This window comes from Heterodontus francisci, chromosome 9 (genome assembly GCF_036365525.1).
Source record: "Heterodontus francisci isolate sHetFra1 chromosome 9, sHetFra1.hap1, whole genome shotgun sequence".
Classification (NCBI taxonomy): Eukaryota; Metazoa; Chordata; class Chondrichthyes; order Heterodontiformes; family Heterodontidae; genus Heterodontus; species Heterodontus francisci.
This window is the reverse complement of record NC_090379.1, coordinates 2391132-2415019: the sequence shown is the minus strand read 5'-3', so window position 1 is coordinate 2415019 and position 23888 is coordinate 2391132. Positions and strand designations below refer to the sequence as shown.

Genomic DNA, 23888 nt, shown 5'->3' with positions numbered 1-23888 from the left:
CCCCCCTCGCCGCCCCCTCCCTCGGCTCTCCCCGCCCCGCCCCTCGCCGCGCCCTCCCTCCGCTCTCCCCGCCCCGCCCCTCGCCGCGCCCTCCCTCCGCTCTCCCCTCGCCCCGCCCCTCGCCGCGCTCTCCCCGCCGCTCCCCTCGCCGCGCCCTCCCTCCGCTCTCCCCGCCGCGCCCCTCGCCGCGCCCTCCCTCCGCGCCCCTCGCCGCGCCCCTCGCCGCGCCCCTCGCCGCGCCCCTCGCCGCGCCCTCCCTCCGCTCTCCCCGCCGCGCCCCTCGCCGCGCCCTCCCTCCGCTCTCCCCGCCGCGCCCCTCGCCGCGCCCTCCCTCCGCTCTCCCCGCCGCGCCCTCCCTCCGCTCTCCCCGCCGCGCCCTCCCTCCGCTCTCCCCGCCGCGCCCTCCCTCCGCTCTCCCCGCCCCGCCCCTCGCCGCGCCCTCCCTCCGCTCTCCCCTCGCCCCGCCCCTCGCCGCGCTCTCCCCGCCGCTCCCCTCGCCGCGCCCTCCCTCCGCTCTCCCCGCCGCGCCCCTCGCCGCGCCCCTCGCCGCGCCCCTCGCCGCGCCCCTCGCCGCGCCCTCCCTCCGCTCTCCCCGCCGCGCCCCTCGCCGCGCCCTCCCTCCGCTCTCCCCGCCGCGCCCCTCGCCGCGCCCTCCCTCCGCTCTCCCCGCCGCGCCCCACGCCGCGCCCTCCCTCCGCTCTCCCCGCCGCGCCCTCCCTCCGCTCTCCCCGCCGCGCCCTCCCTCCGCTCTCCCCGCCGCGCCCTCCCTCCGCTCTCCCCGCCGCGCCCTCCCTCCGCTCTCCCCGCCGCGCCCTCCCTCCGCTCTCCCCGCCGCGCCCTCCCTCCGCTCTCCCCGCCGCGCCCTCCCTCCGCTCTCCCCGCCGCGCCCTCCCTCCGCTCTCCCCGCCGCGCCCTCCCTCCGCTCTCCCCGCCGCGCCCTCCCTCCGCTCTCCCCGCCGCGCCCTCCCTCCGCTCTCCCCGCCGCGCCCTCCCTCCGCTCTCCCCGCCGCGCCCTCCCTCCGCTCTCCCCGCCGCGCCCTCCCTCCGCTCTCCCCGCCGCGCCCTCCCTCCGCTCTCCCCGCCGCGCCCTCCCTCCGCTCTCCCCGCCGCGCCCTCCCTCCGCTCTCCCCGCCGCGCCCTCCCTCCGCTCTCCCCGCCGCGCCCTCCCTCCGCTCTCCCCGCCGCGCCCTCCCTCCGCTCTCCCCGCCGCGCCCTCCCTCCGCTCTCCCCGCCGCGCCCTCCCTCCGCTCTCCCCGCCGCGCCCTCCCTCCGCTCTCCCCGCCGCGCCCTCCCTCCGCTCTCCCCGCCGCGCCCTCCCTCCGCTCTCCCCGCCGCGCCCTCCCTCCGCTCTCCCCGCCGCGCCCTCCCTCCGCTCTCCCCGCCGCGCCCTCCCTCCGCTCTCCCCGCCGCGCCCTCCCTCCGCTCTCCCCGCCGCGCCCTCCCTCCGCTCTCCCCGCCGCGCCCTCCCTCCGCTCTCCCCGCCGCGCCCTCCCTCCGCTCTCCCCGCCGCGCCCTCCCTCCGCTCTCCCCGCCGCGCCCTCCCTCCGCTCTCCCCGCCGCGCCCTCCCTCCGCTCTCCCCGCCGCGCCCTCCCTCCGCTCTCCCCGCCGCGCCCTCCCTCCGCTCTCCCCGCCGCGCCCTCCCTCCGCTCTCCCCGCCGCGCCCTCCCTCCGCTCTCCCCGCCGCGCCCTCCCTCCGCTCTCCCCGCCGCGCCCTCCCTCCGCTCTCCCCGCCGCGCCCTCCCTCCGCTCTCCCCGCCGCGCCCTCCCTCCGCTCTCCCCGCCGCGCCCTCCCTCCGCTCTCCCCGCCGCGCCCTCCCTCCGCTCTCCCCGCCGCGCCCTCCCTCCGCTCTCCCCGCCGCGCCCTCCCTCCGCTCTCCCCGCCGCGCCCTCCCTCCGCTCTCCCCGCCGCGCCCTCCCTCCGCTCTCCCCGCCGCGCCCTCCCTCCGCTCTCCCCGCCGCGCCCTCCCTCCGCTCTCCCCGCCGCGCCCTCCCTCCGCTCTCCCCGCCGCGCCCTCCCTCCGCTCTCCCCGCCGCGCCCTCCCTCCGCTCTCCCCGCCGCGCCCTCCCTCCGCTCTCCCCGCCGCGCCCTCCCTCCGCTCTCCCCGCCGCGCCCTCCCTCCGCTCTCCCCGCCGCGCCCTCCCTCCGCTCTCCCCGCCGCGCCCTCCCTCCGCTCTCCCCGCCGCGCCCTCCCTCCGCTCTCCCCGCCGCGCCCTCCCTCCGCTCTCCCCGCCGCGCCCTCCCTCCGCTCTCCCCGCCGCGCCCTCCCTCCGCTCTCCCCGCCGCGCCCTCCCTCCGCTCTCCCCGCCGCGCCCTCCCTCCGCTCTCCCCGCCGCGCCCTCCCTCCGCTCTCCCCGCCGCGCCCTCCCTCCGCTCTCCCCGCCGCGCCCTCCCTCCGCTCTCCCCGCCGCGCCCTCCCTCCGCTCTCCCCGCCGCGCCCTCCCTCCGCTCTCCCCGCCGCGCCCTCCCTCCGCTCTCCCCGCCGCGCCCTCCCTCCGCTCTCCCCGCCGCGCCCTCCCTCCGCTCTCCCCGCCGCGCCCTCCCTCCGCTCTCCCCGCCGCGCCCTCCCTCCGCTCTCCCCGCCGCGCCCTCCCTCCGCTCTCCCCGCCGCGCCCTCCCTCCGCTCTCCCCGCCGCGCCCTCCCTCCGCTCTCCCCGCCGCGCCCTCCCTCCGCTCTCCCCGCCGCGCCCTCCCTCCGCTCTCCCCGCCGCGCCCTCCCTCCGCTCTCCCCGCCGCGCCCTCCCTCCGCTCTCCCCGCCGCGCCCTCCCTCCGCTCTCCCCGCCGCGCCCTCCCTCCGCTCTCCCCGCCGCGCCCTCCCTCCGCTCTCCCCGCCGCGCCCTCCCTCCGCTCTCCCCGCCGCGCCCTCCCTCCGCTCTCCCCGCCGCGCCCTCCCTCCGCTCTCCCCGCCGCGCCCTCCCTCCGCTCTCCCCGCCGCGCCCTCCCTCCGCTCTCCCCGCCGCGCCCTCCCTCCGCTCTCCCCGCCGCGCCCTCCCTCCGCTCTCCCCGCCCCGCCCCTCGCCGCGCCCTCCCTCCGCTCTCCCCTCGCCCCGCCCCTCGCCGCGCTCTCCCCGCCGCTCCCCTCGCCGCGCCCTCCCTCCGCTCTCCCCGCCGCGCCCCTCGCCGCGCCCCTCGCCGCGCCCCTCGCCGCGCCCCTCGCCGCGCCCTCCCTCCGCTCTCCCCGCCGCGCCCCTCGCCGCGCCCTCCCTCCGCTCTCCCCGCCGCGCCCCTCGCCGCGCCCTCCCTCCGCTCTCCCCGCCGCGCCCCACGCCGCGCCCTCCCTCCGCTCTCCCCGCCGCGCCCTCCCTCCGCTCTCCCCGCCGCGCCCTCCCTCCGCTCTCCCCGCCGCGCCCTCCCTCCGCTCTCCCCGCCGCGCCCTCCCTCCGCTCTCCCCGCCGCGCCCTCCCTCCGCTCTCCCCGCCGCGCCCTCCCTCCGCTCTCCCCGCCGCGCCCTCCCTCCGCTCTCCCCGCCGCGCCCTCCCTCCGCTCTCCCCGCCGCGCCCTCCCTCCGCTCTCCCCGCCGCGCCCTCCCTCCGCTCTCCCCGCCGCGCCCTCCCTCCGCTCTCCCCGCCGCGCCCTCCCTCCGCTCTCCCCGCCGCGCCCTCCCTCCGCTCTCCCCGCCGCGCCCTCCCTCCGCTCTCCCCGCCGCGCCCTCCCTCCGCTCTCCCCGCCGCGCCCTCCCTCCGCTCTCCCCGCCGCGCCCTCCCTCCGCTCTCCCCGCCGCGCCCTCCCTCCGCTCTCCCCGCCGCGCCCTCCCTCCGCTCTCCCCGCCGCGCCCTCCCTCCGCTCTCCCCGCCGCGCCCTCCCTCCGCTCTCCCCGCCGCGCCCTCCCTCCGCTCTCCCCGCCGCGCCCTCCCTCCGCTCTCCCCGCCGCGCCCTCCCTCCGCTCTCCCCGCCGCGCCCTCCCTCCGCTCTCCCCGCCGCGCCCTCCCTCCGCTCTCCCCGCCGCGCCCTCCCTCCGCTCTCCCCGCCGCGCCCTCCCTCCGCTCTCCCCGCCGCGCCCTCCCTCCGCTCTCCCCGCCGCGCCCTCCCTCCGCTCTCCCCGCCGCGCCCTCCCTCCGCTCTCCCCGCCGCGCCCTCCCTCCGCTCTCCCCGCCGCGCCCTCCCTCCGCTCTCCCCGCCGCGCCCTCCCTCCGCTCTCCCCGCCGCGCCCTCCCTCCGCTCTCCCCGCCGCGCCCTCCCTCCGCTCTCCCCGCCGCGCCCTCCCTCCGCTCTCCCCGCCGCGCCCTCCCTCCGCTCTCCCCGCCGCGCCCTCCCTCCGCTCTCCCCGCCGCGCCCTCCCTCCGCTCTCCCCGCCGCGCCCTCCCTCCGCTCTCCCCGCCGCGCCCTCCCTCCGCTCTCCCCGCCGCGCCCTCCCTCCGCTCTCCCCGCCGCGCCCTCCCTCCGCTCTCCCCGCCGCGCCCTCCCTCCGCTCTCCCCGCCGCGCCCTCCCTCCGCTCTCCCCGCCGCGCCCTCCCTCCGCTCTCCCCGCCGCGCCCTCCCTCCGCTCTCCCCGCCGCGCCCTCCCTCCGCTCTCCCCGCCGCGCCCTCCCTCCGCTCTCCCCGCCGCGCCCTCCCTCCGCTCTCCCCGCCGCGCCCTCCCTCCGCTCTCCCCGCCGCGCCCTCCCTCCGCTCTCCCCGCCGCGCCCTCCCTCCGCTCTCCCCGCCGCGCCCTCCCTCCGCTCTCCCCGCCGCGCCCTCCCTCCGCTCTCCCCGCCGCGCCCTCCCTCCGCTCTCCCCGCCGCGCCCTCCCTCCGCTCTCCCCGCCGCGCCCTCCCTCCGCTCTCCCCGCCGCGCCCTCCCTCCGCTCTCCCCGCCGCGCCCTCCCTCCGCTCTCCCCGCCGCGCCCTCCCTCCGCTCTCCCCGCCGCGCCCTCCCTCCGCTCTCCCCGCCGCGCCCTCCCTCCGCTCTCCCCGCCGCGCCCTCCCTCCGCTCTCCCCGCCGCGCCCTCCCTCCGCTCTCCCCGCCGCGCCCTCCCTCCGCTCTCCCCGCCGCGCCCTCCCTCCGCTCTCCCCGCCGCGCCCTCCCTCCGCTCTCCCCGCCGCGCCCTCCCTCCGCTCTCCCCGCCGCGCCCTCCCTCCGCTCTCCCCGCCGCGCCCTCCCTCCGCTCTCCCCGCCGCGCCCTCCCTCCGCTCTCCCCGCCGCGCCCTCCCTCCGCTCTCCCCGCCGCGCCCTCCCTCCGCTCTCCCCGCCGCGCCCTCCCTCCGCTCTCCCCGCCGCGCCCTCCCTCCGCTCTCCCCGCCGCGCCCTCCCTCCGCTCTCCCCGCCGCGCCCTCCCTCCGCTCTCCCCGCCGCGCCCTCCCTCCGCTCTCCCCGCCGCGCCCTCCCTCCGCTCTCCCCGCCGCGCCCTCCCTCCGCTCTCCCCGCCGCGCCCTCCCTCCGCTCTCCCCGCCGCGCCCTCCCTCCGCTCTCCCCGCCGCGCCCTCCCTCCGCTCTCCCCGCCGCGCCCTCCCTCCGCTCTCCCCGCCGCGCCCTCCCTCCGCTCTCCCCGCCGCGCCCTCCCTCCGCTCTCCCCGCCGCGCCCTCCCTCCGCTCTCCCCGCCGCGCCCTCCCTCCGCTCTCCCCGCCGCGCCCTCCCTCCGCTCTCCCCGCCGCGCCCTCCCTCCGCTCTCCCCGCCGCGCCCTCCCTCCGCTCTCCCCGCCGCGCCCTCCCTCCGCTCTCCCCGCCGCGCCCTCCCTCCGCTCTCCCCGCCGCGCCCTCCCTCCGCTCTCCCCGCCGCGCCCTCCCTCCGCTCTCCCCGCCGCGCCCTCCCTCCGCTCTCCCCGCCGCGCCCTCCCTCCGCTCTCCCCGCCGCGCCCTCCCTCCGCTCTCCCCGCCGCGCCCTCCCTCCGCTCTCCCCGCCGCGCCCTCCCTCCGCTCTCCCCGCCGCGCCCTCCCTCCGCTCTCCCCGCCGCGCCCTCCCTCCGCTCTCCCCGCCGCGCCCCCCTCCGCGCCCTCCCTCCGCGCCCTCCCTCCGCGCCCTCCCTCCGCGCCCTCCCTCCGCGCCCTCCCTCCGCGCCCTCCCTCCGCGCCCTCCCTCCGCGCTCCCCTCCGCGCTCCCCTCCGCGCTCCCCTCCGCGCTCCCCTCCGCGCTCCCCTCCGCGCTCCCCTCCGCGCTCCCCTCCGCGCCCCCCCCTCCGCGCCCCCCCCTCCGCGCCCCCCCTCCGCGCCCCCCCTCCGCTCTCCCCGCCGCGCCCCCCCTCCGCGCCCTCCCCGCCGCGCCCCTCGCCGCGCCCTCCCTCCGCGCCCTCCCTCCGCGCCCTCCCTCCGCGCCCTCCCTCCGCGCCCTCCCTCCGCGCCCTCCCTCCGCGCCCTCCCTCCGCGCCCTCCCTCCGCGCCCTCCCTCCGCGCTCCCCTCCGCGCTCCCCTCCGCGCTCCCCTCCGCGCCCCCCCTCCGCGCCCCCCCTCCGCGCCCCCCCTCCGCGCCCCCCCTCCGCGCCCCCCCTCCGCGCCCCCCCTCCGCGCCCCCCCTCCGCGCCCCCCCTCCGCGCCCCCCCCTCCGCGCCCCCCCCTCCGCCCCCCCCTCCGCCCCCCCCTCCGCCCCCCCCTCCGCCCCCCCCTCCGCCCCCCCCTCCGCCCCCCCCTCCGCCCCCCCCCTCCGCCCCCCCCCTCCGCCCCCCCCCCTCCGCCCCCCCCCCTCCGCCCCCCCCCCTCCGCCCCCCCCCTCCGCCCCCCCCCTCCGCCCCCCCCCTCCGCCCCCCCCCTCCGCGCCCCCCCTCCGCGCCCCCCCTCCGCGCCCCCCCTCCGCGCCCCCCCTCCGCGCCCCCCCTCCGCGCCCCCCCTCCGCGCCCCCCCTCCGCGCCCCCCCTCCGCGCCCCCCCTCCGCGCCCCCCCTCCGCCCTCCCCGCCGCGCCCCCCCTCCGCCCTCCCCGCCGCGCCCCTCCTCCCCCCTCCGCCCTCCCCGCCGCGCCCCTCCTCCCCCCTCCGCCCTCCCCGCCGCGCCCCCCTCCGCCCTCCCCGCCGCGCCCCCCCTCCGCCCTCCCCGCCGCGCCCCCCCTCCGCCCTCCCCGCCGCGCCCCCCCTCCGCCCTCCCCGCCGCGCCCCCCCTCCGCCCTCCCCGCCGCGCCCCCCCTCCGCCCTCCCCGCCGCGCCCCCCCACCGCCCTCCCCGCCGCGCCCCCCCTCCGCCCTCCCCGCCGCGCCCCCCCTCCGCCCTCCCCGCCGCGCCCCCCCTCCGCCCTCCCCGCCGCGCCCCCCTCCGCCCTCCCCGCCGCGCCCCCCTCCGCCCTCCCCGCCGCGCCCCCCTCCGCCCTCCCCGCCGCGCCCCCCTCCGCCCTCCCCGCCGCGCCCCCCTCCGCCCTCCCCGCCGCGCCCCCCCTCCGCCCTCCCCGCCGCGCCCCCCCCTCCGCCCCCCCCTCCGCCCTCCCCGCCCCGCCCCCCCTCCGCCCTCCCCGCCCCGCCCCCCCCGCCCTCCCCGCCCCGCCCCCCCTCCGCCCTCCCCGCCCCGCCCCTCGCCGCGCCCTCCCTCCGCTCTCCCCTCGCCCCGCCCCTCGCCGCGCCCTCCCCGCCGCTCCCGTTGCCGCGCCCTCCCTCCGCTCTCCCCGCCGCGCCCCTCGCCGCGCCCTCCCTCCGCTCTCCCTGCCGCGCCCCTCGCCGCGCCCTCCCTCCGCCCTCCCCGCCGCTCTCCCCGCCGCGCCCTCCCTCCGCTCTCCCCGCCGCGCCCTCCCTCCGCTCTCCCCGCCGCGCCCTCCCTCCGCTCTCCCCGCCGCGCCCTCCCTCCGCTCTCCCCGCCGCGCCCTCCCTCCGCTCTCCCCGCCGCGCCCTCCCTCCGCTCTCCCCGCCGCGCCCTCCCTCCGCTCTCCCCGCCGCGCCCTCCCTCCGCTCTCCCCGCCGCGCCCTCCCTCCGCTCTCCCCGCCGCGCCCTCCCTCCGCTCTCCCCGCCGCGCCCTCCCTCCGCTCTCCCCGCCGCGCCCTCCCTCCGCTCTCCCCGCCGCGCCCTCCCTCCGCTCTCCCCGCCGCGCCCTCCCTCCGCTCTCCCCGCCGCGCCCTCCCTCCGCTCTCCCCGCCGCGCCCTCCCTCCGCTCTCCCCGCCGCGCCCTCCCTCCGCTCTCCCCGCCGCGCCCTCCCTCCGCTCTCCCCGCCGCGCCCTCCCTCCGCTCTCCCCGCCGCGCCCTCCCTCCGCTCTCCCCGCCGCGCCCCCCCCTCCGCCCCCCCCTCCGCCCCCCCCTCCGCCCCCCCCTCCGCCCCCCCCTCCGCCCCCCCCTCCGCCCCCCCCTCGGCCCTCCCCGCCGCGCCCCCCTCGGCCCTCCCCGCCGCGCCCCCCTCGGCCCTCCCCGCCGCGCCCCCCTCGGCCCTCCCCGCCGCGCCCCCCTCGGCCCTCCCCGCCGCGCCCCCCTCGGCCCTCCCCGCCGCGCCCCCCTCGGCCCTCCCCGCCGCGCCCCCCTCGGCCCTCCCCGCCGCGCCCCCCTCGGCCCTCCCCGCCGCGCCCCCCTCGGCCCTCCCCGCCGCGCCCCCCTCGGCCCTCCCCGCCGCGCCCCCCTCGGCCCTCCCCGCCGCGCCCCCCTCGGCCCTCCCCGCCGCGCCCCCCTCGGCCCTCCCCGCCGCGCCCCCCTCGGCCCTCCGCGCCGCGCCCCCCTCGGCCCTCCCCGCCGCGCCCCCCCTCCGCCCTCCCCGCCGCCCCCCCCCTCCGCCCCCCCCCTCCGCCCTCCCCGCCGCGCCCCCCCTCCGCCCTCCCCGCCGCGCCCCCCCTCCGCCCTCCCCGCCGCGCCCCCCCTCCGCCCTCCCCGCCGCGCCCCCCCTCCGCCCTCCCCGCCGCGCCCCCCCTCCGCCCTCCCCGCCGCGCCCCCCCTCCGCCCTCCCCGCCGCGCCCCCCCTCCGCCCTCCCCGCCGCGCCCTCCCTCCGCCCTCCCCGCCGCGCCCTCCCTCCGCCCTCCCCGCCGCGCCCTCCCTCCGCCCTCCCCGCCGCGCCCTCCCTCCGCCCTCCCCGCCGCGCCCTCCCTCCGCCCTCCCCGCCGCGCCCTCCCTCCGCCCTCCCCGCCGCGCCCTCCCTCCGCCCTCCCCGCCGCGCCCTCCCTCCGCCCTCCCCGCCGCGCCCTCCCTCCGCCCTCCCCGCCGCGCCCTCCCTCCGCCCTCCCCGCTCCGCGCCCTCCCTCCGCCCGCCTCCTCCGCCCCCCCCCTCCGCGCCCCCCCCTCCGCGCCCCCCCCTCCGCGCCCCCCCCTCCGCGCCCCCCCCTCCGCGCCCCCCCCTCCGCGCCCCCCCCTCCGCGCCCCCCCCCTCCGCGCCCCCCCCCTCCGCGCCCCCCCCCTCCGCGCCCCCCCCCTCCGCGCCCCCCCCCTCCGCGCCCCCCCCCTCCGCGCCCCCCCCCCTCCGCGCCCCCCCCCTCCGCGCCCCCCCCCCTCCGCGCCCCCCCCCCTCCGCGCCCCCCCCCCTCCGCGCCCCCCCCCCTCCGCGCCCCCCCCCCTCCGCGCCCCCCCCCCTCCGCGCCCCCCCCCCTCCGCGCCCCCCCCCCTCCGCGCCCCCCCCCCTCCGCGCCCCCCCCCCTCCGCGCCCCCCCCCCCTCCGCGCCCCCCCCCCTCCGCGCCCCCCCCGCCGCGCCCCCCCCTCCGCCCCCCCTCCGCCCCCCCCGCCGCGCCCCCCCGCCGCCCCCCCCCCCTCCGCGCCCCCCTCCGCCCCCCCCTCCGCCCCCCCCTCCGCCCCCCCCTCCGCCCCCCCCCTCCGCCCCCCCCCTCCGCCCCCCCCCTCCGCCCCCCCCCTCCGCCCCCCCCCGCCGCGCCCCCCCCGCCGCGCCCCCCCCGCCGCGCCCCCCCCGCCGCGCCCCCCCCGCCGCGCCCCCCCCGCCGCGCCCCCCCTCCGCCCCCCCCTCCGCGCCCCCCCCTCCGCTCCCCCCGCCGCGCCCTCCCCGCCGCGACCCCCCCGCTCCCTCCGCTCCCCCCCGCCGCGCCCTTCCCCGCGCTCCCCCGCCATACCCCCTCCCCGCGCGCGCTCCGCTCTCCCGGCGATACCCCCTCCCCGCCCGCTCTCCCCGCGCGCTCTCCGCTCTCCCCGCTCACTCTCCGCTCTCCCCGCGACACCCCACCCCGCGCGCGCTCAGTTCCTCAATCTTTTTCTGTAACCACAAACATGAACTAGTGAAGGAAATCTCTGTTCTGAAGAAGAAGGCGATCCTTCCCTCCCTGTTTTTTCTCCATGAAACTATCCTCCCTTCCACCCCCTAGGCCACGTCCTACTCTGGACCTGGATCTCTCCCCCTGAACCTGAGCCCCTCTTGCCAATTAGATGCACTTGCTTCTCCCTTCACCCCATTCTCAGTGACCTGCTGGCCTGCTGATTATCTCGCTGTCGCCCAGGCTGAGTGACAGTGAACAGTGCGTCCAGTGAAGGGGAGATGAACCCTGCATTGGAAAGCAACAACCTGCCTTTATATAGCACCAGTTCCAGAGTAAAATGTCGCAAGGCGCTTCACAGGAATGTTACCAAACAAAATTTGACACAAACTACATCAGGGGATATTAGGATAGGTGACCAAAAGATATGTTTTAAAGAGCTTCTTAAAGGAGGAGAGAGAGAGACGGAGAGGTTTAGGGAGGGAATTCCAGAGTTTAGGGCCCAGGCAGCTGAAGGCACGGCCGACAATGATGGAGCGATTAAAATAGGGGATGAGCAAGAGGCCGGAATTAGAGGAGTGCAGATCTGGTGGAGTGTTGTAAGACTGGAGAAGATTAGATAGATGGGGAGGAGAGGGCAATGGAGGGATTCGAAAATAATGATGAGGGTCAATGAAGGTCAGTGAGCTTTGGGTGAGAGGGGAACGGGACGGTGTGAGTTGGGTCAGTGAGCTCAGGGTGAGAGGGGAACGGGACGGGGTGAAAGGGGAACGGGACGGTGTGAGTTGGGTCAGTGAGCTTTGGGTGAGAGGGGAACGGGACGGTGAGTTGGGTCAGTGAGCTTTGGGTGAGAGGGGAACGGGACGGCGTGAGTTGGGTCAGTGAGCTTTGGGTGAGAGGGGAATGGGACGGTGCGAGTTGGGTCAGTGAGCACAGGGTGAGAGGGGAACGGGACGGTGTGAGTTGGGTCAGTGAGCTCAGGGTGAGAGGGGAACGGGACGGTGTGAGTTGGGTCAGTGAGCTCAGGGTGAGAGGGGAACGGGACGGTGCGAGTTGGGTCAGTGAGCTTTGGGTGAGAGGGGAATGGGACGGTGTGAGTTGGGTCAGTGAGCTTTGGGTGAGTGGGGAACGGGACGGTGTGAGTTGGGTCAGTGAGCTTTGAGTGAGAGGGGAATGGGACGGTGTGAGTTGGGTCAGTGAGCTCAGGGTGAGAGGGGAATGGGACGGTGTGAGTTGGGTCAGTGAGCTCAGGGTGAGAGGGGAACGGGACGGTGTGAGTTGGGTCAGTGAGCTCAGGGTGAGAGGGGAACGGGACGGTGCGAGTTGGGTCAGTGAGCTTTGGGTGAGAGGGGAATGGGACGGTGTGAGTTGGGTCAGTGAGCTTTGGGTGAGTGGGGAACGGGACGGTGTGAGTTGGGTCAGTGAGCTTTGAGTGAGAGGGGAATGGGACGGTGTGAGTTGGGTCAGTGAGCTTTGGGTGAGAGGGGAATGGGACGGTGTGAGTTGGGTCAGTGAGCTTTGGGTGAGAGGGGAATGGGACGGTGTGAGTTGGGTCAGTGAGCTCAGGGTGAGAGGCGAACGGGACGGTGTGAGTTGGGTCAGTGAGCACAGGGTGAGAGGGGAATGGGACGGTGTGAGTTGGGTCAGTGAGCTCAGGGTGAGAGGGGAACGGGACGGTGTGAGTTGGGTCAGTGAGCTTTGGGTGAGAGGGGAATGGGACGGTGTGAGTTGGGTCAGTGAGCTTTGGGTGAGAGGGGAATGGGACGGTGTGAGTTGGGTCAGTGAGCTTTGGGTGAGAGGGGAATGGGACGGTGTGAGTTGGGTCAGTGAGCTCAGGGTGAGAGGGGAACGGGACGGTGTGAGTTGGGTCAGTGAGCACAGGGTGAGAGGGGAATGGGACGGTGTGAGTTGGGTCAGTGAGCTCAGGGTGAGAGGGGAACGGGACGGTGTGAGTTGGGTCAGTGAGCTTTGGGTGAGAGGGGAATGGGACGGTGTGAGTTGGGTCAGTGAGCTTTGGGTGAGAGGGGAATGGGACGGTGTGAGTTGGGTCAGTGAGCTTTGGGTGAGAGGGGAACGGGACGGTGTGAGTTGGGTCAGTGAGCTTTGGGTGAGAGGGGAATGGGACGGTGTGAGTTGGGTCAGTGAGCTTTGGGTGAGAGGGGAATGGGACGGTGTGAGTTGGGTCAGTGAGCACAGGGTGAGAGGGGAACGGGACGGTGTGAGTTGGGTCAGTGAGCTCAGGGTGAGAGGGGAATGGGACGGTGTGAGTTGGGTCAGTGAGCTCAGGGTGAGAGGGGAACGGGACGGTGTGAGTTGGGTCAGTGAGCTTTGGGTGAGAGGGGAACGGGACGGTGTGAGTTGGGTCAGTGAGCTCAGGGTGAGAGGGGAACGGGACGGTGAGTTGGGTCAGTGAGCTCAGGGTGAGAGGGGAACGGGACGGTGTGAGTTGGGTCAGTGAGCTCAGGGTGAGAGGGGAATGGGACGGTGTGAGTTGGGTCAGTGAGCTCAGGGTGAGAGGGGAATGGGACGGTGTGAGTTGGGTCAGTGAGCTTTGGGTGAGAGGGGAACGGGACGGTGTGAGTTGGGTCAGTGAGCTCAGGGTGAGAGGGGAACGGGACGGTGAGTTGGGTCAGTGAGCTCAGGGTGAGAGGGGAACGGGACGGTGTGAGTTGCGTCAGTGAGCTCAGGGTGAGAGGGGAACGGGACGGTGTGAGTTGGGTCAGTGAGCACAGGGTGAGAGGGGAATGGGACGGTGTGAGTTGGGTCAGTGAGCTTTGGGTGAGAGGGGAATGGGACGGTGTGAGTTGGGTCAGTGAGCTCAGGGTGAGAGGCGAACGGGACGGTGTGAGTTGGGTCAGTGAGCTTTGGGTGAGAGGGGAATGGGACGGTGAGTTGGGTCAGTGAGCTTTGGGTGAGAGGGGAATGGGATGGTGTGAGTTGGGTCAGTGAGCTCAGGGTGAGAGGGGAATGGGACGGTGTGAGTTGGGTCAGTGAGCTCAGGGTGAGAGGGGAATGGGACGGTGTGAGTTGGGTCAGTGAGCACAGGGTGAGAGGGGAATGGGACGGTGTGAGTTGGGTCAGTGAGCTTTGGGTGAGAGGGGAATGGGACGGTGTGAGTTGGGTCAGTGAGCTCAGGGTGAGAGGGGAATGGGACGGTGTGAGTTGGGTCAGTGAGCACAGGGTGAGAGGGGAATGGGACGGTGTGAGTTGGGTCAGTGAGCTTTGGGTGAGAGGGGAATGGGACGGTGTGAGTTGGGTCAGTGAGCTCAGGGTGAGAGGGGAACGGGACGGTGTGAGTTGGGTCAGTGAGCTCAGGGTGAGAGGGGAATGGGACGGTGTGAGTTGGGTCAGTGAGCTTTGGGTGAGAGGGGAATGGGACGGTGTGAGTTGGGTCAGTGAGCACAGGGTGAGAGGGGAATGGGTCGGTGAGTTGGGTCAGTGAGCTCAGGGTGAGAGGGGAATGGGACGGTGTGAGTTGGTTCAGTGAGCTTTGGGTGAGAGGGGAACGGGACGGTGAGTTGGGTCAGTGAGCTCAGGGTGAGAGGGGAACGGGACGGTGAGTTGGGTCAGTGAGCTTTGGGTGAGAGGGGAATGGGACGGTGTGAGTTGGGTCAGTGAGCTCAGGGTGAGAGGGGAATGGGACGGTGTGAGTTGGGTCAGTGAGCTCAGGGTGAGAGGGGAATGGGACGGTGTGAGTTGGGTCAGTGAGCTTTGGGTGAGAGGGGAACGGGACGGTGTGAGTTGGGTCAGTGAGCTCAGGGTGAGAGGGGAACGGGACGGTGTGAGTTGGGTCAGTGAGCACAGGGTGAGAGGGGAATGGGACGGTGTGAGTTGGGTCAGTGAGCTCAGGGTGAGAGGGGAATGGGACGTTGTGAGTTGGGTCAGTGAGCTCAGGGTGAGAGGGGAATGGGACGGTGTGAGTTGGGTCAGTGAGCTCAGGGTGAGAGGGGAATGGGACGGTGTGAGTTGGGTCAGTGAGCTCAGGGTGAGAGGGGAATGGGACGGTGTGAGTTGGGTCAGTGAGCTTTGGGTGAGAGGGGAATGGGACGGTGTGAGTTGGGTCAGTGAGCACAGGGTGAGAGGGGAATGGGTCGGTGAGTTGGGTCAGTGAGCTCAGGGTGAGAGGGGAACGGGACGGTGTGAGTTGGGTCAGTGAGCTTTGGGTGAGAGGGGAACGGGACGGTGTGAGTTGGGTCAGTGAGCTTTGGGTGAGAGGGGAACGGGACGGTGTGAGTTGGGACACGGGGTGAAAAGCAGAAAGGCAAGATCATCAATTACCCACATGGCTTTTGAAGCAGTATAATACACAGTCTATGCAGAACTTTTGAAATAAAAACAAAGTACTGGAAATTTTCAGTAGGTGTGTCTCAGCATTTGGAGAGAGAAAGAGAGTTTGTTTCAGGTCAGTGATATTTCATCAGATATTTTCTCTAGAAATTTGCAATTGTAGTCACTGTTCTAATGTTGGAAATAAGGCAGCCAATTTGTGCACAGCAAGATCCAACAAACAGCCATGTGATGATCATCTATTTTACTGATTTTGGTTGAAGGATAAATATTGACAGAGGAGACTGGAAACAATTCCCTCCTCTGCTTTGAATATTGCTGCGGGATGAGGGATCTTATATTTCACCTTAAGGAGCAGACAGTGCCTCAGTTTAATGACTCCTCCGAAGACTGCAACTCCGCCAGTGCGCCTCTCGCCCTGCCCTGTTCTTGGCCTCTTCCTCTAATCTGTCTCTTTAACAACACCTTCCCGTCAGCTCTTAACACTTGCAGCACTTCCTGCTATCTGTCCTGGTTCAATGCTAGGGTAGTTTTACTGTGTTTAAGTTTTAGTTTGAGGACTGGACAAGTTCTCTATCTGCATTGTGTGACTCTGTGATCATCACTGTCCACTTCTGCTTGGAACTGGCTGCTCTCATTGTTTTGTTTAGCAGCTCTCCCAGCAGAATGCTGATCAACCCCTCACTGGGCAGCAGAGGATGGAGCCACAGGTCTGTGTAATTCAATGTTTCTGATATGTATCTTCCTTCCTCATTCTCCCCACTAATAAAATAAAGAGCTTGTATTTATATTGAAATCTCTCAGCCATGATACGTATGGGACATTGTCCATATTCCCATAAAACCTACAATTATTCCAATCATAGAATAGTACTAGGACAAGAGACCATTTTTCCGTTGAGTCTGTGCCAGCTTCATTGAACAGCCATCTAGTTAGTCCCACTCCTTGGCTCTTTCCCCAATTTTTTTCTCTTTCAAGGATTTATCCAGTTTCATTTTAAGCTATTGTTGAATCGGTATTCCATCACCCTATCCAGAATTCCAAATTCTAACCACTTGTTGCATCAGAATATTTTTCCTCATCTTGCGTCTGGCAAAAGAATCAATCATATTAAATCTGTGCCCTCTGGCTATTGACCCATCAACCATTGGAAATGGTTTTCCTTTAGAGAACTTTCTGTTTGGCCTCATCTCGAGAGACAATGGATACGCGCCTGGAGGTGGTCAGTGGTTTGTGAAGCAGCGCCTGGAGTGGCTATAAAGGCCAATTCTAGAGTGACAGGCTCTTCCACAGGTGCTGCAGATAAAATTGGTTGTCGGGGCTGTTACACAGTTGGCTCTCCCCTTGCGCTTCTGTCTTTTTTCCTGCGAACTGCTAAGTCTCTTCGACTCGCCACACTTTAGCCCCGCCTTTATGGTTGCCCGCCAGCTCTGGCAAATGCTGGCAACTGACTCGCACGACTTGTGGTTAATGTCACAGGAAATCATGTCGCGTTTGCAGACGTCTTTAAAGCGGAGACATGGACGGCCGGTGGGTCTGATACCAGTGACGAGCTCGCTGCACAATGTGTCTTTGGTGATCCTGCCATCTTCCATGCAGCTCACATGGCCAAGCCATCTCAAGCGCCGCTGACTCAGTAGTGTGTTTCAGCTGGGGATGTTGGCCGCCTCGAGGACTTCTGTGTTGGAGATACGGTCCTGCCACCTGATGCCAAGGATTCACCGGAGGCAGCGAAGATGGAATGAATTGAGACGTCGCTCTTGGCTGACATACGTTGTCCAGGCCTCGCTGCCGTAGAGCAAGGTACTGAGGACACAGGCTTGATACACTCGGACTTTTGTGTTCCGTGTCAGTGCGCCATTTTCCCACACTCTCTTGGCCAGTCTGGACATAGCAGTGGAAGCCTTTCCCATGCGCTTGTTGATTTCTGCATCGAGAGACAGGTTACTGGTGATAGTTGAGCCTAGGTAGGTGAACTCTTGAACCACTTCCAGAGTGTGGTCGCCAATATTGATGGATGGAGCATTTCTGACGTCCTGCCCCATGATGTTCGTTTTCTTGAGGCTGATGGTTAGGCCAAATTCATTGCAGGCAGCCGCAAACCTGTCGATGAGACTCTGCAGGCACTCTTCAGTGTGAGATGTTAAAGCAGCATCGTCAGCAAAGAGGAGTTCTCTGATGAGGACTTTCCGTTCTTTGGTCTTCGCTCTTAGTCGGGCAAGGTTGAACAACCTGCCCCCTAATCTTGTGTGGAGGAAAATTCCTTCTTCTGAAGACTTGAACGTGTGTGAAAGCAGCAGTGAGAAGAAAATCCCAAACAGTGTGGGTGCGAGAACACAGCCCTGTTTCACGCCACTCAGGATAGGAAAGGGCTCTGATGAGGAGCCACCATGTTGAATTGTGCCTTTCATATTGTCATGGAATGAGGTGATGATACTTAGTAGCTTTGGTGGACATCTGATCTTTTCTAGTAGTCTGAAGAGACTACGTCTGCTGACGAGGTCAAAGGCTTTGGTGAGATCAAATGAAAGCAATGTAGAGGGGCATCTGTTGTTCACGGCATTTCTCCTGTATCTGACGAAGGGAGAACAGCATGTCAACGGTCGATCTCTCTGCACGAAAGCCACACTGTGCCTCAGGGTAGACGCGCTCGGCCAGCTTCTGGAGCCTGTTCAGAGCGACTCGAGCAAAGACTTTCCCCACTATGCTGAGCAGGGAGATTCCACGGTAGTTGTTGCAGTTCATGTAGTGCTGAGAGTATAGCAGGCTTGGCACTCTTGATTATTTCAGGGGTAATGCTGTCCTTCCCATGGGCTTTTCCGCTGGCTAGAGAATCAATGGCATCACTGAGATCCGATTTGGTTGGCTGTTCGTCCAGCTCATCCATGATTGGTCGAGGCTGGGCTGCATTGAGGGCAGTCTCAGTGACAACATTTCCCTTGGAGTACAGTTCTAGGTAGTGCTCAACCCAGCGGTCCATTTGTTTGCGTTGGTCAGTGATTATGTCCCCTGATTTAGATTTGAGGGGGGTGATCTTCTTGATGGTTGGCCCAAAAGCTCTCTCAATGCCATCACACATTCCTCTGATGTTTCCGGTGTCTGAGGCCAGCTGAATATGACTGCATAGGTGTTGCCAGTAGTCATTTGCGCAGCGTCTGGCTGTTCTTTGTGCAGCGCTTCTAGCTGCTTTAAGTTAGAACATAGAACATTACAGCGCAGTACAGGCCCTTCAGCCCTCGATGTTGCGCCGACCATCTGACCTACACTATTCCATTTTCATCCATATGTCTATCCAATGACCACTTAAATGCCCTTAAAGTTGGCGAGTCTACTACTGTTGCAGGCAGGGCGTTCCATGCCCCCACTACTCTCTGTGTAAAGAAACTACCTCTCACATCTGTCCTATATCTATCACCCCTCAACTTGAAGCTATGTCCCCTCGTGTTTGCCATCACCATCCGAGGAAAAAGACGCTCACTATCCACCCTATCTAACCCTCTGATTATCTTATATGTCTCTATTAAGTCACCTCTCCTCCTCCTTCTCTCCAACGAAAACAACCTCAAGTCCCTCAGCCTTTCCTCGTAAGACCTTCCCTCCATACCAGGCAACATCCTAGTAAATCTCCTCTGCACCCTTTCCAAAGCTTCCACATCCTTCCTATAATGCGGTGACCAGAACTGCACGCAATACTCCAGGTGCGGCCGCATCAGAGTTCTGTACAGCTGCAGCATGACCTCGTGGCTCCGAAACTCGATCCCCCTACTAATAAAAGCTAACACACCATATGCCTTCTTAACAGCCCTATTAACCTGGGTGGCAACTTGCAGGGATTTATGTACCTGGACACCAAGATCTCTCTGCTCATCTACACTACCAAGAATCTTCCCATTAGCCCAGTATTCTGCAATCCTGTTACTCCTTCCAAAGTGAATCACCTCACACTTTTCCGCATTAAACTCCATTTGCCATCTCTCAGCCCAGCTCTGCAGCCTATCTATGTCCCTCTGTAACCTACAACATCCTTCGGCACTATCCACAACTCCACCAACCTTCGTGTCATCCGCAAATTTACTAACCCACCCTTCTACACCCTCATCCAGGTCATTTATAAAAATGACAAACAGCAGTGGCCCCAAAACAGATCCTTGCGGTACACCACTAGTAACTAAACTCCAGGATGAACATTTGCCATCAACCACCACCCTCTGTCTTCTTTCAGCTAGCCAATTTCTGATCCAAAGCTCTAAATCACCTTCAACCCCATACTTCCGTATTTTCTGCAATAGCCTACCGTGGGGAACTTTATCAAACGCCTTACTGAAATCCATATAGACCACATCCACGGCTTTACCCTCATCCACCTGTTTGGTCACCTTGTCAAAAAACTCAATAAGGTTTGTGAGGCACGACCTACCCTTCACAAAACCGTGCTGACTATCTCTAATGAACTTCATCTTTTCAAGATGATTATAAATCCTATCTCTTATAACCTTTTCCAACATTTTGCCCACAACCGAAGTAAGGCTCACAGGTCTATAATTACCAGGGCTGTCTCTACTCCCCTTCTTGAACAAGGGGACAACATTTGCTATCCTCCAGTCTTCCGGCACTATTCCTGTCGACAATGACGACATAAAAATCAAGGACAAAGGCTCTGCAATCTCCTCCCTGGCTTCCCAGAGAATCCTAGGATAAATCCCATCTGGCCCAGGGGACTTATCTATTTTCACACTTTCCAAAATTGCTAACACCTCCTCCTTGTGAACCTCAATCCCATCTAGCCTAGTAGTCTGTATCTCGGTATTCTCCTCGACAACATTTTCTTTCTCCACTGTAAATACTGACGAAAAATATTCATTTAACACTTCCCCTATCTCCTCCGATTCCACACACAACTTCCCACTACTATCCTTGATTGGCCCTAATCTAACTCTAGTCATTCTTTTATTCCTGATATACCTATAGAAAGCCTTAGGGTTTTCTTTGATCCTATCCGCCAATGACTTCTCGTGTCCTCTCCTTGCTCTTCTTATCTCTCCCTTTAGATCCTTCTTGGCTAGCTTGTCACTCTCAAGCGCCCTAACTGAGCCTTCACGTCTCATCCTAACATAAGCCGCCTTCTTCCTCTTAACAAGCGCTTCAACTTCTTTAGTAAACCACGGCTCCCTCACTCGACAACTTCCTCCCTGCCTGACAGGTACATACTTATCAAGGACACGCAGTAGCTGCTCCTTGAATAAGCTCCACATTTCGATTGTGCCCATCCCCTGCAGTTTCCTTCCCCATCCTACGCATCCTAAATCTTGCCTAATCGCATCATCATTTCCTTTCCCCCAGCTATAATTCTTGCCCTGCTGTATATGCCTGTCCCTGCCCATCGCTAAGGTAAACCTAACCGAATTGTGATCACTATCACCAAAGTGCTCACCAACTTCTAAATCTAACACCTGGCCGGGTTGATTACCCAGTACCAAATCCAATGTGGCATCGCCCCTGGTTGGCCTGTCCACATACTGTGTCAGAAAACCCTCCTGCACGCACTGGACAAAAACTGACCCATCTAAAGTACTCGAACTATAGTATTTCCAGTCAATATTTGGAAAGTTAAAGTCCCCCATAACCACTACCCTGTTACTCTCGCTCCTGTCAAGAATCATCTTCGCTATCCTTTCCTCTACATCTCTGGAACTATTCGGAGGTCTATAGAAAACTCCCAACAGGGTGACCTCTCCTCTCCTGTTTCTAACCTCGGCCCAGACTACCTCAGTAGACGAGTCCTCAAACGTCCTTTCTGCCGCTGTAATACTTTCCTTGATTAACAATGCCACACCCCCCCCTCTTTTACCCTCTTCTCTGTTCTTAGTGATACATCTAAATCCCGGAACCCGCAACATCCATTCCTGTCCCTGCTCTACCCATGTCTCTGAAATGGCCACAACATCGAGATCCCAGGTACCAACCCATGCTGCAAGCTCACCCACCTTATTCCGGATGCTCCTGGCGTTGAAGTCGACACATTTTAAACCAAGCTCTTGCTTGCCAGTGCCCTCTTGTGTCCTTATAACCTTATCTCTGCCCTCGCTACTCTCAACATCCTGCACACTGGAACTACAATTTAGGTTCCCATCCCCCTGCTGAATTAGTTTAAACCCCCCCGAAGAGCACTGGCAGATCTCCACCCCCCCCCCCCGCCCCCCAGGATATTGGTACCCCTCTGGTTCAGGTGAAGACCATCCTGTTTGTCGAGGTCCCACCTACCCCAGAAAGAGCCCCAATTATCCAGGAAACCAAAACCCTCCCTCCTACACCATCCCTGCAGCCACGTGTTCAACTCCTCTCTCTCCCTATTCCTCACTTCGCTAGCACGTGGCACGGGCAACAACCCAGAGATAACAACTCTGCTTGTTCTCGCTCTAAGCTTCCACCCTAGCTCCCTGAATTTCTGCCTTAAATCCCATCTGTCTTCCTACCTATGTCGTTGGTGCCTATGTGTACCACAACTTGGGGCTGCTCCCCCTCCCCCTTGAGGATCCCAAAAACACGCTCCGAGACATCACGTACCCTGGCACCTGGGAGGCAACACACCAACCGTGAGTCTCTCTCGTTCCCACAAAACCTCCTATCTGTTCCCCTAACTATGGAGTCCCCAATGACTAATGCTCTGCTCCTCTTACCCCTTCCCTTCTGAGCAACAGGGACAGACTCTGCGCCAGAGACCTGCACCCCATTGCTTACCCCTGGTAAGTCGTCTCCCCCAACAGTATCCAAAACGGTATACTGGAGCAGCTGGAGCAATACCAACAGGAGCAGTAGCTGCCTCCTCCTCACCCACCTGCCACTCTAGAGGACAGAAGGGATTAATATAGAGCTGCAGCTCAGAGGAGGTGATGCCCCCAACACAGGGTTTACAAGCAGTGGATCAGCTTTCTGGACATAACTGAGCACCAGGACCTCAGGAGGCTCAGACTCCCATGACCTGTCTACAGTCTCCTGGAACAAGATCTCCTGCCAGGTGTGCCAGGTGGGCATGTGCTGCCAGTAGATGTCAAGGTCACCACAGTCCTGAATTTCTTTGAATAGAATCATAGAAAGTTTAAGGCACAGAAAGAGGCCACTTGGCCCATCGTGTCAGTGCTGGCCGAAAAACGATCCACCTATTCCAATCCCACCTTCCAGCATTTGTTCTGTAGCCCTGCAGATTACAGCACTTGAGGTGCAAATCCAGATTCCTTTTGAATGAGTTGAGGGTTTCTGCCTCAACTACCCTTTCAGGCAGTGAATTCCAGACCCCCACCACCTTCTGGGTGAAAAAGTTTTTCCTCATCTCCCCTCTAATGTTTCTACCAATCAGTTTAAATCTATGCCCCCTCGTCACTGACCTCTCTGCTAAGGTGAATAGACCCTTCACCTCCACTCTATCCAGGCCCCTCACAATTTTGTACATTTCAATCCGATCTCCCCTCAGCCTTCTCTGTTCCAAGGAGAACAACCCCAGCCTATCCAATCTTTCCACATAGCTGCATTTTTCCAGTCCTGGCAACATCCTGGTCAATCTCCTCTGTACCCTCTCTAGTGCAATTACATCCTTTCTGTAACGAGGTGACCAGAACTGCACTCAGTACTCAAGTTATGGCCTAACCAATGAGTTATACAGTTCCAGCATAACCTCCCTGCTCTTATATTCTATACCTCGGCTAATAAAGGAAAGGATTCCATATGCCTTCTTAACCACCTTATTGACCTGTCCTGCTACCTTCAGGGATCTGTGGACATTCACTCCAAGGTCCCTCACTCACTTCCTCTACACTTCTCAGTATTTTCCCATTAATTGTGTATTCCTTTGCCTTGTTTGACCTCCCCAAATGCATCACCTCACACTTCTCCAAGTTGAATTCCATTTGCCACTTTTCTGCCCATCTGACCAGACCATCAATATCTTCCTGTAGCCTACAGCTATCCTCCTCACTATCTACCACACGGCCAATCTTTGTGTCGTCTGCAAACTTCTTGATCATGCCTCCTACATTTACATCCAAATTGTTAATATACACCACAAAAAGCAGGGGACCCAGTACTGAACCCTGTGGAACGCCACTGGAAACAGCCTTCCAGTCACTAAAACACCCGTAAACAATTACCCTTTGTTTCCTGCCACTGAGCCAATTTTATATCCATCTTGCTGCATTTCCCTGGATCCCATGGGATTTAATTTTTTCCCCCAGTCTGCCAAGTGGGACCTTATCAAAAGCCTTGCTAAAATCCATGTAGATCACATCAACTGCACTACCCTCATCTATCTTCCTTGTTACTTCTTCAAAAAATTCAATCAAGTTGGTCAAACAAGATCTTCCCTTAACAAATCCATGCTGACTATTCTTGATTAACCTGTGCCTTTCTAAGTGACAGTTTATCCTGTCTCTCAGAATAGATTCCAATAATTTGCCAGTTACTGAGGTTAGACTGACTGGCCTGTAATTATTCAGTCTATCCCTCACTCCCTTTTTAAACAGAGGTACAACATTAGCAGTTCTCGAATCCTCTGGCACACTTGTAACATTCAGGCCTAGAGGATCAACACTCACTTTACTTACTCTTTTCCTGTTTAAACACCTGTAGAAACTCTAACTATCTGTTTTTACATTTCTAGCTAGTTTCCTGTCATACTCTAATTTCTTTCTCCTGATTAACCTTTTTGTCATTCTCTGCTGTTCTTTATATTCTGACCAATCATCTGACCTGCCACTCATCTTTGCGCAATTATATGTTTTTTCCTTAAGTTTGATGCTTTCCTTAACTTCTTTAGTTAACCACGGATGGTGGGTCCTCCCCTTAGAATTTTTCTTTATACTTATTCTGAGTATTCTGAAATATCCCACAGAAGCAGAGAATCATTGCAGTGCAGAAGGAGGCCATTCGGCCCATCGTGTCCACACCAGCTCTCTGAAAGAGCAATTCCCTCAGTTCCATTCCCCTGCCTTCTCCCCATAGCCCTGCACATTCTTCCCTTTCATATAACAGTCGAATTCCCTTTTGAATGCTTCAATTGAACCTGCCTCCACCACACTCTCAGGCAGCACATTCCAGACCTTAACCACTCGCTACGTGAAAAAGATTTTCCTCATGTCACATCTGCTTTTCTTACATCCCCTTAAATGTCTGCCACTGCTTCTGTATTGATCTACCTCCAAGCCTGGCAACCCAGTTTACTTCAGCGAGCTCAGCTTTCATGCCCACATAGTTGCCCTGATTTAAGTTTAAAATACTAGTCTTAGACCCACTCTTCTCTCTTTCAAACTGGATGTAAAATTCAATCATGTTGTGGTTCCTGCTACCTAGAGGTGCCTTTACTCTGAGGTCATTAATTAATCCTGTCACATTACACAATACCAAGTCTAATATAACCTGCTCTCTGGTTGGTTCCAGAACATGCTGCTCTAAGAAACTATCTCAAAAGCATTCTATGAACTCCTCATCCAGGCTACTATTGCCAGTCTGATTTTTCCAGTTTATATGTAGATTAAAATCACCCATGATTATTGCCGTCCTTTATCACAAGCACCCAATATTTCTTCTTGTATACTTCGTCCTACATTATGATT

General features: G+C 65.3%; 1 protein-coding gene across 8 annotated transcripts in view; it reads left to right on the top strand.

The window, feature by feature from the left end:
* The window catches only part of LOC137373538 (jun dimerization protein 2-like), a 90773-nt gene that overhangs the window by 9394 nt on the left and 57491 nt on the right, over positions 1 to 23888 (top strand). For 3 of the 8 annotated variants that reach the window (XM_068038431.1, XM_068038435.1, XM_068038436.1), the window contains one exon: positions 14937 to 14996. The exons of 3 other annotated variants lie outside the window; for them this stretch is intronic. In XM_068038431.1, coding sequence (XP_067894532.1) covers positions 14953 to 14996 — 44 coding nt within the window. In that variant the 5' untranslated portion in view covers positions 14937 to 14952. Of the gene's footprint in view, positions 1 to 14936; positions 14997 to 23888 lie in introns of those variants that run through there. 2 more of the 8 variants (XM_068038432.1, XM_068038439.1) reach the window with 1 other exon arrangement.